We start from the raw sequence: 17,383 nt of genomic DNA on the forward strand, positions 1-17,383 counted from the left end.
GCTTGTTTGTACCGGCATCACGTGATTATTTGGGCGTACTGAGTCTGTAGAACACATCGCGTCCTTTTTATTCCGGAGTAGAACCATTGCCTATTAGTTATGTCATCAACTTGGTTCAGCAAACTAGCACAACAACAACATAAAAATAAATGACAAAATTTTAAAGTCATAGAGCGATCACTCCCTATGTTTATTTGTATACCAATTGATCAACTTGGCTTTTCCTTAAACAACTTAGGTTTGCCACCCAGTAAGGCTATATTTTGGGAAAATGTAAACAAATCTTGGTCGGGTAGTTTTGGCTTTTTTATTAATTCTTTTCTTGTTCGAACTCAATTTCATATTTCTTGAGCTATAACATTAATATCTCAGAAAAACTGTCATAGACCAAACCTGCATGTACACTTTAAAATTAAATTTCAAGCTATTGAGTGCTGTTGTTTCAGAGAAAACAGACACTGAGCAGGTAAGGAAACACTGAACAGCTAATACCGATCCGTGTACCACCTTCCGCAATGTTTATGATTTTATAGAGAAGTTTCATCTTTTGGTGCATGGCACTCTGATCTGAGGCTTCTTGATGTTTTCGTTGTTTTACTGCAAAACAGCTGTACATGTATTTCCTAATTTGTTCAGTGTCTGTCTCTCTGTCCATCGTCGATGTTGCATTCTCATCGTCATTGTTTGAGTAAATTGCAAATGAAATATATGAAGAGCCGATTCATGACGTATGAGTGGTATTTAGGAAATTTAAAGCGCAGTGGTCGTCGCGCTGCCCGTGCGCGATTTTTTTGTTGATAAACATAAATGTTTGTAAACAGAAGTCTTGCCAACTTCAATTGGAGTGAGATGGGGGCGGTCCCTCACTTTGTTAACGCCTTTGTAAGACTCAACATCATGCAATAGTAAAATATTGAGATCGGAAACGAACTTCAGTGGTGTATTTCTATCTATGAACTCATGTAAGGCTACGAACATTGAGACACTCTGCACATTATGTCGCCGAGTTTACTGCACGCAGTCACAGTGAACAAATGGGTTTGATCACGCGGTCACGCTGGTTGTACACAATGCTATGTACAGCACAGTAAAAATGCATCACTAAAATGATCAACATTGTATATATATGAAGACCAGGAACAAGCACAATGCCTAAACACAAATATTACACTCAAGACCATGATCGGCAAGCCAGAGCAGCACAAGGGAGGTGTTGTTGCTTCGATAATGGAGAAGGTCACCGCGTTGACATACACTCAGCTCCATGGCTCGAGCGAGGCCCGTTCAACTGATTCAGGAAATCATGATCAAATGTGATCTCAATCCAGCGTGTAATTACTGTTCAATATTCAGAAGATATTTAACTCAGATTAATTGACCTTTATTACGTGTTAGATTTGGAAAGGTGGTATGCTTGTGACAAATCAGCCGCCATATTATCGACAATATCGCAAACATAATAATCAACCCGTAACCTCATGCGGCATTCTCGGATATGTTGTCAACAAGGGGGGGGGGGGGGGACCCCTCAGGAGCATGCGCAGTGCGACGACCACTGCGCTTTAATTCAGTTCCACTTGTTGTTCTTGATAAAGACGCCATTTCTTTAAATACGCGGTTTACTTTGATGATTTTATCCTCTTCAAGTTAATCACTGTCACAGAGCAATAATACAATAATATCCTTTTCAAAAGCTGCTCTATGTCACAAATTTTGATGAAACTATCAGTGTTTCTGACAAAAATATGCCTTATTGAAAATGCTCTTCCTGATAATGTAAGGGCATCGATACTTAAGAACCAATTTCTGCACTTACAGTCGGAAGGCTATCTATTTCACAATTTACCGATGTATAAGTTAGTTGCTGTGTTTGTATTTGCGTACTATATGAAGTGTTTTTGTTAATAATTACGCATGTGCGAGTGCTCGGTGAGCTTCACAGTGCCATGCCTTCGAGAGGTTAAATAGCTCCGTACGAAGGTTACAGAATTACCTAAGATCGAGGGTTTAGGTCGAAGAAGAAAGAATGACGTTTTGGGGAATTTTCTGTTATTTGAATAATCTGAAAGGTTCTCTATAGAGGCTACAGGGCACTATACAAGTGACAATTTTTCAAATTAAATATGTTCGAGTAATTTTGTAAACATTTTTAACAACACTCTGTAACTTTTTGTTGTATTACTTGAATTAACATCATGAAAACGCAGCTACATTCTTAAACCCCCTCTCCCTCAATAAAGTGACCATCTTACAGCCCTTACACCTCGCTACACTTCGTTACGTTCGCTACACCCCCTTCTCCAATTTTCACAAAATTTTACTCCTAGACTTGGTTACACCTCGCTACACGTTCTTAACTACGCTACAAGATTGGTGTCTCTCTGGCGAGTAAAAAGTGACCATCTTACAGCCCTAACACCTCGCTACACTTCGTTACGTCCGCTACACCCCCTTCTCCAATTTTCACAAAATTTTACTCCTACACTTGGTTACACCTCGCTACACGTTCTTAACTACGCTACAAGATGGGTGTCTCTCTGGCGAGTAAAAAGTGACCATCTTACAGCCTATTACACCTCGCTACACTTCGTTACGTCCGCTACACCCCCTTCTCCAATTTTCATAAAAATTTTACTCCTACACTTGGTTACACCTCGCTACACGTTCTTAACTACGCTACAAGATGGGTGTCTCTCTGGCGAGTAAAAGGTGACCATCTTACAGCCTATTACACCTCGCTACACTTCGTTACGTCCGCTACACCCCCTTCTCCAATTTTCACAAAATTTTACTCCTACACTTGGTTACACCTCGCTACACGTTCTTAACTACGCTACAAGATGGGTGTCTCTCTGGCGAGTAAAAAGTGACCATCTTACAGCCCCTAACACCTCGCTACACTTCGTTACGTTCGCTACACCCCCTTCTCCAATTTTCACAAAATTTTACTCCTACACTTGGTTACACCTCGCTACACGTTCTTAACTACGCTACAGGATGGGTGTCTCTCTGGCGAGTAAAAAGTGACCATCTTACAGCCTATTACACCTCGCTACACTTCGTTACGTCCGCTACACCCCCTTCTCCAATTTTCATAAAAATTTTACTCCTAGACTTGGTTACACCTCGCTACACGTTCTTAACTACGCTACAAGATGGGTGTCTCTCTGGCGAGTAACGACGCGACTGCTCTTTTACAACTTTACCGTTCTATTCCATACTTAATATCTACATGCATCACCTCAACATATCTTGAAAATTATCATGTTTAGCTTTCATCAATCACCAACGTACCCTAGTATAGTTTTTAAATTATTTGTAGGGGTCCCTGGTCCTTTAAACGAAGTTCAGGTGACCCTCTCTCTTTTACTACTCTCAACTTTCTTTCTCTTCTTAAAGGCATAATTATTCACGATATGTAAATCGATGGCAAGACCGAGCTGTTCCATACCAGACTCTCTATGTGAAAATAGTCCCATCTAAAATAGGCTGCGCATTGATATATTCACTGTAATTAGACTTGTTTTCCTAGCATTCGCTACACTCGCAACACCTAAATACGTAGCGAAGGGGTAGTCTATAAAAAGTTTGCACCTCGGATCTTGCAGTGTATAGCAGAGTTACCAACCCAGGGTAGAACCCCGGCGGTGGCAGTCTCTGGACGGGTGGGTACCCACGCTCGTTAGCAGAGTTTGAAATGTACCCCTTTTCCCAGAATTTTTCTCTGAAAAACACCCCTTTTTTGAGAAAATCTGGGAGAAAGTCACTGCGAAAAACACCCCCTTTTTTCCGATATCTGGGAGATTTACCTAAATGTTTGCCAAGACATTTGAATACATTATTTACCAATTTCAAAGCAAGTGTGCTGACTCTTGGTGAAAAAGGAACACATAATACACTAGCTTAGCATGGTTGACTTTGTGTTTGATGTGCACAGTAACAGACTGCCTTGTTCAATGTATGCTTAGTAACATAATGAAAACTTGAAAGACAGTGATCGTTCAATGTTTTGTCTTCACCATATGTTCATCAGTCACACTCATATACAATCACTTTTCTGATCCATTTTGATCTTGTATCAGTTGATGGCTCTTGAGCTATTAGACATCATCCGTCATCTGTAGCTGCAAAAACAAAAAAAATCCTTTTGAACAAAAATCACTTGTAGCTAAGGGAAATTTGCCACCAGCAACAACCACTTCTTTCACTGAATTTCAGCAAAGATTGGATAAATAGTACTCTCCTGCTTTCAGGTAACTATCTATCTAATACTACAATCTCAACTGTTAATACAACTATATGTACTACAAAACACTACATGTAAATGTCAGTACAATAAACCGGGTACAATCTACTGAATAACAGTTAATTCAACTAGAAATACTTCTTAGTACAAAACACCACATGCAACTTTTATTACAATAACCTGAACAGATAATCTACCAAATAAATGACAACCAACTTAACGAGAAATACTACAACTACATAACACCTCATGCAAGTGTTAGTACAATCTATAAAATGACAACTGATTCAACTAGAAATAACAGTAGGCATTATCATGTTGATTCGCTGACTTGAGTTGACCAGCGATGCCTTACAACTTGTACGCTAGTAGCTATGGACTAAGCTGTGATAGCGCAGTGGTGTTGTGGCGTCTATCGAACGCACTCGGGTCAAGGGTCATCGCCACAGACCTTGGCCCGAGCGCATTCGATAGACGCCACAGCACCGCTGCGATATCACAGCCACTATGGACCAAAGAGCACAGCTAGCTACATTTTTGCTGCGGATCCGTAGCCCTACCACTCCCTTTGCTGGTTGTGTTGGGGGAGTCCCCCCAACACAACCAGGAAAGAGTAGTTACAATCACCTTCACGATGTGATGTACGGTTCTCCCGGGACGGTTCTGGAGTACCCCCAACACAACCAGCAAAGAGAGTGGTAGGGCTACGGATCCACAACAATTGAAGCTGTACATTTATTAATTTATGCGTTTCGCTAAGTTTTTGAAAAGACTTACTTGACTCGGAGAACTCACTTCCAACATTTGATTCACTTCTGGACTCACTGTGTGTACTCCAGATAAACATCCACAATAACCGCAACTCAAACTGTCATTTTCACTGACAAATTCCATGCAATTTCTGCACAGGTTTTGCATCTCCCGCGAAGAACACCTCTACCACCGACCGCCATATTGCTAGTCATACAGGAAGTTGTTGTTGGATGTTGAATTAGCTATCTCTCCCCCCCGGTAATACAGCGTATCAATTCATAAAACACAAGAACAAAGTTAACCATCACAGGGACGGTCACTGGATTTCTAAACAGCCAGAACATACTAAATTTTAATCGAACTGATTTGAGGGGTGGGCACGTAGTTACAATCACCTTCACGATGTGATGTACGGTTCTCCCGGGACGGTTCTGGATCATGGCTTGGGGGACCGCTGCTGGGTTTTACTCTCTCGAGTGAGAAAGCGTCTTGGGAGAAGAACCAGACCTATTCTCGGAGGGTGATCTGAAAAAGTGCCCCTTTTTCTCGATTTCACGGACCTAGATGTCTCCGTGATTTCCGACTAAAATCACCCCCTTTTCCGCGAAATTTCTAACGAGCGTGCGTACCCGGCTGCTCCGAGACTGCCACCACCGGGATTGGTAGAACATACGGCTAGTTTTCAATCGGGTTCGAACCTACAACATACGGCATCAGTCGCCTAGCGGAGAGGCCACAGAGAAAACCGCTAGGCTAAATCTCCACTCCCAAAAAAGAGTGGTTCAATAGCAATAATGTCCCTAAACCCCCATGTGACTAAAATAAACCAATCAGCATGTCGATAACGTAATGCGGAACACCGCCGCCAACGTTGAAACGTTTGTGGTCTGACACATGCGCATATCGCGACTGCTTGACTCCGACTATCGAGGAAAACAACAGAATCATGGAACTTAAACATTGTAAAGTTCTAGCCAAGGACAGAAGATACTTTCAAATGGCCCTGCAGACGTTTTTAGCTGAGGACTCGCAACTGATGTTTATCAAGGTCTGCCACAGAACAACTTGTCCATGCTTTTATCACATCTCGTATTGATTTCTGTAACTCTCTGTTGTATGGACTTCCGAATAATTTAATCATTCAGATTCAACGTGTTCAAAACATGGCTGCAAGAATTGTAACTCGTTCAAAAATCTCTCTTCATATCACCCCTGTTCTGTACCAGTTGCATTGGTTACCGGTGACACAGCGCATTGTATTTAAGATGTTAGTCCTGACTTTTAAGTGTATTCACGGGCTTGCTCCCAGTTATCTTTCAAATATGATATCACTCTATGTTCCATGTCGTAACTTGAGGTCAGCTGACCAGTTCAGACTTCGTCCGGTTCGATCGCGCACAAAGAAGTATGGAGATCGTTCGTTTAGTGTGGCAGCTCCCACACTCTGGAACAGTCTTCCATTAGATATTCGGCGTTCTCCTAGCCTGTCAATTTTTAAAACTAATGTTAAAACTTTCCTTTTTATTTTGCTTTTTAGACTTTGGTTTTAGATGGTTTTATTGTAGTTTTTTTATTACTGTTTTAATTGCTTTTTGTGATATGTAAATTTTCTCACAGCGTCCTTGATCACTTTGTTGTGGATATTGACGCTTTATAAATAAATTATTATTATTATGTAACCATCGGATGGCCAGTCATTTCATGTCTTCGTCCACGGTCCGGACCGTGCTTCGTCGTTCCGGCCGTCGACGATCGACATCGTGCACCGTGACAAAAAATGAAAAAGAACGCATCATCGGAGAAACAGAACATACGGGGACAACTTGAACGAAAACCAAAAAAAAAAACCACCGACAATACTCTAGTCTGATCTAATTGCATACAACAGGGCATGGTTCCTCCACAACCGTGAAAGGAACAGAAATATAGCCCATACACTCATAAATGCCATGGCTCGAACTCCGATTAACACGAGCATACACAAACACAACAAGACCGAACCATGGACATTCTAGCTTCCCTACTTAATAACAAACTTCAGTAGAACAAACTTATGGACACATACGATAATCAATCATTCTACACGTTCCACCTATCAAAAATGATTTTTGGTGACAGATGAAGAATACTGTTTAAAAAACGTAGAGTCAAAGAATCACAGATAGCCCCCCCCCCTCCAGTGCAAGGCACATACAGTAGTTGACTGACACATCGCTTCATGGCTAATCAACATTCTACATAAAACAGCTAAACACGATATACACAACAGCATATATAATTACAAAAACGCAACAACTCAGATAGGATGTGTGGAGCTGCTTTCCCTTTATTTCATAGAGACAATCAGTGAATATATATACATCTATTTTTTACATGCCTACATACACGTACTTCATGGGTACGTACCACAAGGCCGTATACGCCAGGAACACACAGACCTGCACGCAGGGCAACGGCTAGCGGCTGCAATATACTACTTGTCAGGCGACCGGCGATCAACAATGCTTTTCATTTTCAAAACCGCGCATCGTTGTGCACCTACCCGTGGCATCCACGTGTTAGGAATCATTAGAAAACTGGTTTACTGTCCCTTCGAATGATATTAGAAATAACTAAGTATGCTAGAACTAAGAACGTAAAACGCCAGTAAAAATGAGTCGACTGTCAACGTTAAAATCGCGGGCAAAAATTTGGCGATTTGCGTATTTCAACGACTAACTTCAAAATGATGTAACGAGAAATATCTCGCACGCACCACCCTCCAAAGCTGCCATTTTAACGTGTAGACCATTTTGGAGATATTTTCATCTGAAGGACACCGAATGTCTATCAACTGGGGTTAAAAAGCCCGCCGAAGGTTGCCAATGGGATTGTTCCCGCAAATCGTACGTTTATTTCCGCATTCACAAATTTAAATATTTATGAAATATTCATGAAAAATACCCTTCTGCGATTGGCTAATTGAAAAGGTCATGACTTCAGCAAATGTCTCCTATTTTTCATTCTCGCGAGCCAGAGCAATAATTTCCGCTGCGCTGACCTAAGCAAAAATCAAGGCAAATTAAATCAAATCTTTACGGGTAGCGCTGAGCTGTTGCCGTAAAGAGGCACGTGTTTTACGACGATACATTTTTGAGTGTACACGAACTGGTAAGAAGGTCAGAGGTAGTCAAAACGACACCACACATTCGTAAACAACCCATTCAGAACGCATCTTTTGCAAGTGTTGTCTGTACATTTCTCTGGCTTTGCATCATTCGTATGACTGATCCTCATTACCAAAAGTCAATTCCTAAGTTGGTGACTTCTGTGCGAGTCCCTGTTGAATCCATAGGATCCTTAGGCAGAAAGATTAGGTAATGAGTTTAGCCAAAACTCACTATACACGCACATGAAATGAAGAGCCCCATCTAAGTGACAGGACTGACCACAGTAATTCTGACTGATCCATTAGCTCAGTTGGTAGAGCATCCGAAATGTATTCGGGGGATGTGGGTTCGAGTCCCGCATGGGTCACTTTTTATTTCATTTACTACAAAATAAATAAAATTCGTATAGTCGGGTGAGTCACAATTTCATACCCATACAAATAAACATGACCATGATGACAACTGTCTGGTTCCCATATCGCAAATGGTTCAAAGCAAACTACTGTAAATTCACTATCCTGCAGACTTCATAAATTATCTCTTCAGCAGACTAAAGAAGTGAAGGTGGTTATTTTTCCAACGTCATAAAAAAAGTTCCAACACTGCTCTGTGGAATTGGTTTCAATACGAGATGAGATCGCGTCAACTTATTTGACGAACAGTTTTCTTAAACTTTTGTCAGGAGCCGTCTTCAAATATTCCATTTTATGATGCAGCAGTTGATGGAAAGTTGTTGAACAGAGGGTTCTTGTCGCAGAAAGTTCGAAGCAAACACGACAGCAACAATTCAAAATGTAAGTGAGTCACATAAATGATGTCACATTATTTCAAGCACTCATTCTCAGAATTTTAAGAAAAACAAATTTAAATCGGAATAGTGTCATCTCATTATCTATCAAAGTGACCCTTTCATTAATTGAACCGACTATTTCTGCAAAGAACAAATGTTTGGCAAAAAGAGACGTGTAAAGTAAGTAACAAAGTGTCCAATAATGAAGCTACATACAATGTATGCCATCCCGTCCATTGCTATTGTATTGGTAACTTTTACTCCTATAGAGGGAAAGCACTTTATTTATATATATATATATATATATATATATATATATATATATATATATATATATATATATATATATATATATATATATATATATATATATATATATGACAAGAGAGATGATTTCAACTTTAGTATAATCAATTTTCCGCACCTTATCAGTAATATTCCACTGTCACCAGCTTATGGGGTATACATTTCCCAGCTTATTCGATATGCAAGAGCATGCAGTTCATATGGTGATTTTGTAGAGAGACATGGCCATCTCTCTTACAAACTGTTAAATCAAGGTTACACCAGAGCAAGACTTGTCTCTACAGTCAAACGCTTCTTGGCAGGTATCGCAAACTGGTAGATAAATACAATATCTCTCTTCGACAAATGATCGCTGATGGCATCGGCGACATGGGACCTTAGTTAGTGACCACTACCTATCTGACTTATAGATTGATATATGGCGGGTGCCACACGTGGGCAGGATGCGCTTACTATTTTCGAAACACCTGACATCACTCCTTGTCTTCTGGCCAGAGGTCCATATATCTTTCTTTCTTGAATATGACTTTGTTTGTGTACCGTCTATTTACTATCTGTTCTGTGCTGTTTTGTGTCTATGTTTACAACTATTGTCTTACGAATTCTGACCTACTGTCATTGGATTATGGATTGGTATGATTGCGATTATTATTGTATATATATATATATATATATATATATATATTATATTACACTCTGCATCGAGCACTGTAATTTTCCCACGAGAGCATCTGTATTCTTCGATATATATATATATATATATATATATATATATATATATATATATATATATATATATATATATATATATATATATATATATATATATATGAAGTAGCATCTCGTGGGTCAACCCCCTTTCAGCAAGAACGTGGAAAATAATATCTGCAATAAATTTCTTCAACTTGTTGACAAAAACTTCCCAAAGGGGTCTAAGCTTCATAAGATATTCAATAGAAACACAATTAAAGTTAGTTACAGTTGTATGAAGAATATGGCTGGTATAATCAAATCACATAAAAAGAGAGTAATTACCGGGGCCAGCGACCTGATCGACCAGCTGATTGTAATTGCCGGGACATTTCTACATGCCAATCAGCTGGTCCATCTTTACGCTGATCTCCGATGATTATACTAGTAATATTCTTCGCACAGCTGTAACTCACTTTCATTGTGTTCCTATTGAAAATCTTGTCAACTTTAGACCCATTTGGAAAGTGTTTGACATAAAGTTGAAGAAAGTTCTTGTCGATATTAGTTTCCATGTTCTTGCTGTGGCCAACTCGAAGTCTTTAAAGAGAAATTCTTATCAGATGATAATGACTGTCAGAATCAGAATTTTATGCTTGACTTTCGAGGGTATGTGAAGTACAAGTAAACATCTTGAGTCATCTTAGCAGTCCATGAAAGTTTATTACGATAAAAATACCTCTAAACGGAAGTTCTAACCTACCTCGTTTACAGGTTATTGCTCTTTTACAGGTTCCTGGAAAACCATTCTATGCCCATTACTTTGGTCCTTATCTCATTGACGAGAAATTAAGCGATCTTAGTTTCATATTTATAACTCTTGACAGGCTTAAACCAATACCATTATGCCACATAAATATGCTTAAACTTATTATAGATACATTCAACAATAATATTACAGTATCACAATCTGTAAGTGTAGATATTTCAAACATCATGATGGTACTTTAGTAATAGTGAAACTTATTTGAGTAAAGATACTTTACATTCAAAGTTTGGATCAGTCAAACTCCAAAATTCAGAACCCTAGAAGATCTTGGGACTTAGTGGGCGTATTCCAGCCTTCACAATGACAACAAGTGAAAAAACTGATCAATGACTATGAACAACTGTTCCAAGATGTTCCAATGAGGACAAACATCATGTATCATAATGATGATGATTTCAGTAAATGTAAGCCTGTGAAATAACATCAAATGATCAAACCAAGGTAGGTAGGTAGGTAGGTAGATGGTTAGGTAGGTAGGTAGGTAGGTAGGTAGGTAGATGGTTAGGTAGGTAGGTAGGTAGGTAGGTAGGTAGGTAGGTACAGAGGGAAACAGAGACAGACCAACAGACAGACAGACAGGCAGGCAGGCAGACAGACAGACAGATAGACGGACAGACAGACAGACAGACAGACAGACATACACATAGGGAAGACAGACAGACAGATAGATAGATAGATAGATAGATAGATAGATAGATAGATAGATAGATAGGTAGATAGACAGATAGATAAATAGAAAATTTATAATGCTGCAGTGGAAGCAATTTTAAATTGGTAGAAGTTCCGCGTAATTAATCAAGTCAAGACACTTTATCGCTTAATAAACATAATAGAACATGATAAATGATGTCATGTCAACAAAGCCATAATGTCTATTCAACTATGAAATTGAAACTCACCAATACAACCTGTAAAATAAAATAACCTGCCTTTTAATTCATTCAGCAATAAGATATGTGAACTTTGCACGCAATGATAAAACATTGTCACTTAACAGAAATACATATGCATTTTATATTTTACCAGGTATGTTGTACATCAGTGACATTATGCAAGGGTACAAAATGAGATGGTTTGTGTCACATGATAAGAAGCACATTTTCTATGATGTTGTGCTTACATTGGTGTCTCAAGATTCTTCAAATTACCGTGAAGTCTTCACCTTTGATGGAATTGAGGGAAACGCAACACACCTGCATTTTCAAAGATTTACGGTAAATCCAGGTTTTTGACTATCTTATCACGCATTACTGCAATCCTTCGATAGCTACTCTAATTATGCTATTTCAGTTGTTTGTAGAGAAGTTCTGGGTAGTACCATTAAAGGCAGTTGGCAGTTTAGAAGCTAGAAAGGTATTATCATGAACAGGCCGATATTTGGAAACTAGAGAACAAGGTTTATCTAATTAAAGAGCCTTGATTTTTATAAATTTATTTTACGTTTCGGTTTCGTGAAGAGAGCTATTTATTTTTCGATACGAGTATTGCAAACCTTGAGAGTAGGACATGAGTATGAGAGTGACTTGGCTCGTTCGTCTTAAGGTAGCTACATACCTTACAGATACTTTCAGATTTTATTTTTTCTCAGTTATAGAAGTCCCAAACCCCAATAAAGTACATATTTTCCGAAAGCCTTTCTATTAGGAAATCTGAGATAAGAGAACACAGTCATTATTTGCACAACGGTCACGTGACAAGCGTTTTGCTGAACCTTCTAAAAATCGGTTTTTCGTCCCGTTAGCGAACACACTGAAAGATTTCATTTTGAAATTTTTGCATTGACAAGCCTTGGCAATACCCTTTAAATCCTTGTCTTCGATTTTTTTCCAAGTCTCCATGCAAGTTATATGGCACGACAATTACAGTTCCTTGAAAAGCACCTTAGTCTAATTTGATTTGAAGGACATTAACAAGGATTGTCAATGCACAAATTTCAACCGGAATTCTTGCAGCGTGTGCGGTAAAGGCGGGAAAACCGATTTTCGGAAGGTTCAGCAAAACGCTTGTCACATGACTATTATGCAAATAATGACTGTGTACTGTGCTCAGTTGGATTTCAAATATCAGGGCTTTCGGAAATACATGCTTTATTGGTGTTCTGGACTTCTATCTGAAAATCAGAACATTGCGGAACCATATGTCTCTTTTCTTTTGCAAATGCCGGAACTGACATTTGATACATTTATTCAGCAACAATACAACCGTTAAGCTCATCCTCGCGTTAAAATGTCAGAGTCAACTTGTCGCCGTCTTCAAGAAGACACCGATACGATCATGTAACGACCACACCATAGTATATTAGGGAAGAAAAGACTAGCCCTGAACGGAAGATGTCAATTTTACCAACAATCCTAATATGGAGAGACATCTGATGGACGTTAACAGTACGATTGATGGGCGGCGTGATCCTAAGGGCGAAAATTCGCCATAAGCGAAGAAGGTCCATTATGCATTTCCTGTCTGTGTGCATTTATTTCAATGCCTGCACCTTGCAATTGTTGAAATTTACGTCAATGAGAGTAATTATTAAAGAATATGTATTTTTATCCCACTACAACGGAATGGATTGAAACGAGCTCAGGAAAAGTTGTTGAGACCTATAATTCATTCACAAGCGAACTTAAAACTCAATTGCGACGACTTACCGTTCAAACTGGGACAATAGCACAGCACTGATCTGGTCTACATACTATGGCTTACGGGACTTAGATATGGCCCCGTCCCTAATTCGAACTATATATTGAAGCGGCAGTCTCCATAGTTCTTAAGTGCTTGTCAACATTGAGAATTACGTGATACTAGTCCTTTGCTCTCCTTCGAAAGTTGTCTCCGGATAATTAGTTGTTTAGAGATAAAGCTGATAACAAACCTTTGCGGAATATACGTTGAGTTGATGGCAATTATGGATACTATCCATCATGATGCAAAATGATTGTTCATGTTCTTAAAATTTCAACAACCTTGCATGGCATGGTATTTTACAAGTTGCATGGACTTAAAGGGGAAGTTCACCAAGGATAATTTTTGCATAAATGCTAGCTTTGTGGTCACTTACCCCGGAAAAGCTATTTCGCCATTTATAACTCGCGCGATTTTTACAAAAACCGGTAGAAATAGTACAGGAGCTTGCCCATGTAATTTGAATCGTGAGAAAAAGCGCCAAGCTTGAGCTTGCATAATGTCATATGGAAGGGACCATCTTCCCATGGGTATAGCATTGTCCACTCACCCATGCTTAAACCGGCTGTGCGTATGTACATAACTTTTGTTATACTGAGTATCCTTGCATAAACGATGAATCACTTATAATAAACTGTCCACCGTCAGATTATTTGTAGCTGTTTTCTACTGTGTTACTGTGAGTGGACAATGTGGGGGCCATACCCTTACGAAGATGGTCCCTTCCATATCACATGATGCAAGCTCCAAGCTTGGAGCGTTTTTCCCATGATTCAAATTACAAGGGCATATCCTCTACTATTTTTATCGGTTTTTGTAAAAATTCGCGCGTGTTATAAATGGAGAAAATAGTTTTTCCTTGGGAAATGACCATGGAGCTACCACATATGTAAAAATCATCCTTGGTGAACTTCCCCTTTAATGTGAAATTTTGAACATGGTCAGCACACAGTGCATTGAATGTGTCATCTGTAAGGAAAAGGAAACCGATGTCGTATTTTTGTTCAATCTACGGTTAAATACCGTTTCTCAGAATGCAGTCGGACTTTTCTGAAGAGCCACATGATCGGTACTGTTCTCTCTCTCTCTCTCTCTCTCTCTCTCTCTCTCTCTCTCTCTCTCTCTCTCTCTCTCTCTCTCTCTCTCTCTCTCTCTCTCTCTCTCTCTCTCTCTCTCTCTCTCTCTCTCTCTCTCTCTCTCTCTCTCTCTCTCTCCGTACGTGTATGTGCATACATACATATACATACACACACACCCACACACCGACACATATATAATATATATATATATAATATATATATATATATATATATATATATATATATATATATTATTATATATATATATTTGTTGAACACAATCACGATTATTTCATAGTGCTCACAGCGAATTATCATCTTAGTGAATGGAGTTGTTGTTAATCCTTTTCTACCTCAAATGAGCTCTTATCGTAAATAGAATTCGTTATATTGATATTTATACATGATTTTATCTTGACAGAAAGATGGCATAGACGTAACCCGCAACCATACTGTCGATCCACTGGAAACTTATCTTGTACGACTAACTGTAAATTTGTTTAATGCTCCTCCATTGACAAACTTCCGCCTACTTAAGACATTCAAGGATAGCAAACGTAATCTGCCTATTGATTATGGTGTAATAAATATGAGATTAACAGGTTAGTCCAATCTCTTTTATGGTACTTGCACTGGTTCATGCATTACACTTTGCTAACTCAAGAGATATCGCGCATGGCTTGTCAGTTCGAGAATCTCATTTATATTACCAATGACGATTTCTAATCTAACATTTTCATGAAACTAAACTGATATGTTACAGAGTGCTCGGTAATATTAAAGCAGGGAAAAGTAAATTTTGTCATACTTCAGCAAGGGATGAAACGTCCATTTTATTAAATATTGACATCGAAACAATGGTGTACTCTTTTTGTTAACAATAAAAGTTACTTTTGGAAATGGAATACTTGTGCTCAAACGTATTTACAATAGGGCCCTAGTTACCAATACACGGCAATTTATAGTTGTTCATATTTTAGACGAATTCCTTTTTAGTCTGAAATAAACAAAGATCCCTTGAAATAAATATAGACAACAATGTTGATAGCAAAGTCGTAATGCTAAATGTTTCAAATGTAATTGATAATGTGAAAACCAAATGAGTTTCTGTCTTCGCCTTAGTAAACCCACGAAGAAGGCAAATATATAGGTCGTTTACATTTGTTTATTGTCTTCAAATGAAAAGAGATTGAAACACATCACCTTGCCACAATAAATCTTTCTTAATCTACGTTGTTCTTCAGCTAAATTGTACATCCTCTTTGAAATTGTGTAGGATGTACTTCAGAAATCAAATTCTGTAGACTAATCCCTGGATAATTTGAAGTTGTATATGTATCAGACGAACTCCGGTGTGTGATGGCGTAGGTATAATAATACGAGCATCAAAACACTGAAACAAATGTAAATGTAACTATACTGTATGTATATTGTTTTTTAATTTTATAAGTTATATCATTGAAAGCAGGAGTTTCAAGGGCACGTATGGAAAACTTACGGAAAATAGAGAGATGCTACCCTTTAAATCGTCGACTACTATCCCATGCTTATCTTCACATTTAAGGTTGTCCCCGGAACAAGTTTGGAGGTTTCTGCGAACATGACTGTCAGTGTAAGAATGGTGCAACTTGCCATGCATGGAATGGTGCATGCCTGTGTACGGAAGCCTGGCGAGGTCCAGCCTGCGATATTCGTATGTAAATATTTAAAAATTTTCTATTGGTTATCTTTAGAACAACAGAAAGCATCTCCTTTCTGTAACATTATTAATTAAAATTATATGTCGAAATCTTGCATTAACATACTGACTTATTGATTGATTTTTGATTGATTGATTAACTTTATTACCTGAAAAATTATTTTTCCAAATCATGTTTAGAACAAAGAAGGTATACAAATCATTCATAAGCTTACATGTAATAGGAGTCAGAAAATAGCAATAATGCTAATCAAAGTCTGACCCCTCGATTCAGCTTAATAGTACATTCATGGATGTTAAAGAAATTAAAATATACAAAAATTCATCACATCTTAGACCCAGCTTCTATTGTTTAAAGTAAGTGGTGAGAAAAGTGTCTATATCATATATTCAGTCAGCAAATCCCTTTTAAGTGACTGTGAAAAACTATGTCTTGTCAGTTCCTTTCTTGTATTAAGTGTGATATTGTTCCATGTAATTGCACCTGTGTATGTTATTGATTGTTTTCCTATTGATGTCTTAACAGGTGGATACATAAATTCCCTTGCTCTTTTTGTCGTGTATTGTATTTGTAATCTAACAACATGCAGTAATCTGTAATCGAATGTGGTAAATTATTGTGTAATAAATCATAAACAAAGATACCAATCAAAAACCTGTGTAACTTAAATACATCAAGGAGTTCCAACTATTAAAGAGTGGAGACGAACTGTCCCTGAAATGAGCATATGAGATTGCCCGCACAACCATTTTCTGGGACAAAAAATACAATTCATATAGGAAGTAAATGTATTTCCCCATACTTCTAATCCATATGATATGTGGGGTTGAATAAACGTCTTGTACAATAAAATAAGTACTGGTTTTGGAATAAAGCCTCTAAGTTTAAAAATAGCACCTATTTTTTTTCTAATAATGCTATTTACATGACAAATATGTTCTTTCCAGAGCAAATGTCTATCAATAACAATACCAACAAAAGACGCATGGTTGACTTGCTCAATGACCTTGCCATTTACATTAAGTGTGCCACAAGTATTTAGTAAACATTTACGACCTCTAATGAGCATGAATTTAGTTTTGTTTTCATTTATCGTGAGCTTATTCGCTATACACCACGCTGTTACATCACTAAGTTCATTGTTAACAATGGAAAGGTCAAT

General features: G+C 38.3%; 1 protein-coding gene across 1 annotated transcript in view; it reads left to right on the plus strand.

Annotated features, from left to right (window-relative positions):
• Nucleotides 1–16,738, plus strand: part of LOC139138272 (uncharacterized) — a 55,557-nt gene extending 38,819 nt beyond the window's left edge. Inside the window, exons 7-10 of the mRNA XM_070706581.1 lie at nt 8,831–8,942; nt 11,790–11,977; nt 14,943–15,123; nt 16,086–16,738. Of these exons, the coding sequence (XP_070562682.1) occupies nt 8,831–8,942; nt 11,790–11,977; nt 14,943–15,123; nt 16,086–16,222 (618 nt within the window). The 3' untranslated portion in view covers nt 16,223–16,738. The remainder of the gene's footprint in view (nt 1–8,830; nt 8,943–11,789; nt 11,978–14,942; nt 15,124–16,085) is intronic.
• Nucleotides 16,739–17,383: the final 645 nt, after the last annotated feature.

Source organism: Ptychodera flava, chromosome 8, assembly GCF_041260155.1.
Source record: "Ptychodera flava strain L36383 chromosome 8, AS_Pfla_20210202, whole genome shotgun sequence".
Taxonomy (NCBI): Eukaryota; Metazoa; Hemichordata; class Enteropneusta; family Ptychoderidae; genus Ptychodera; species Ptychodera flava.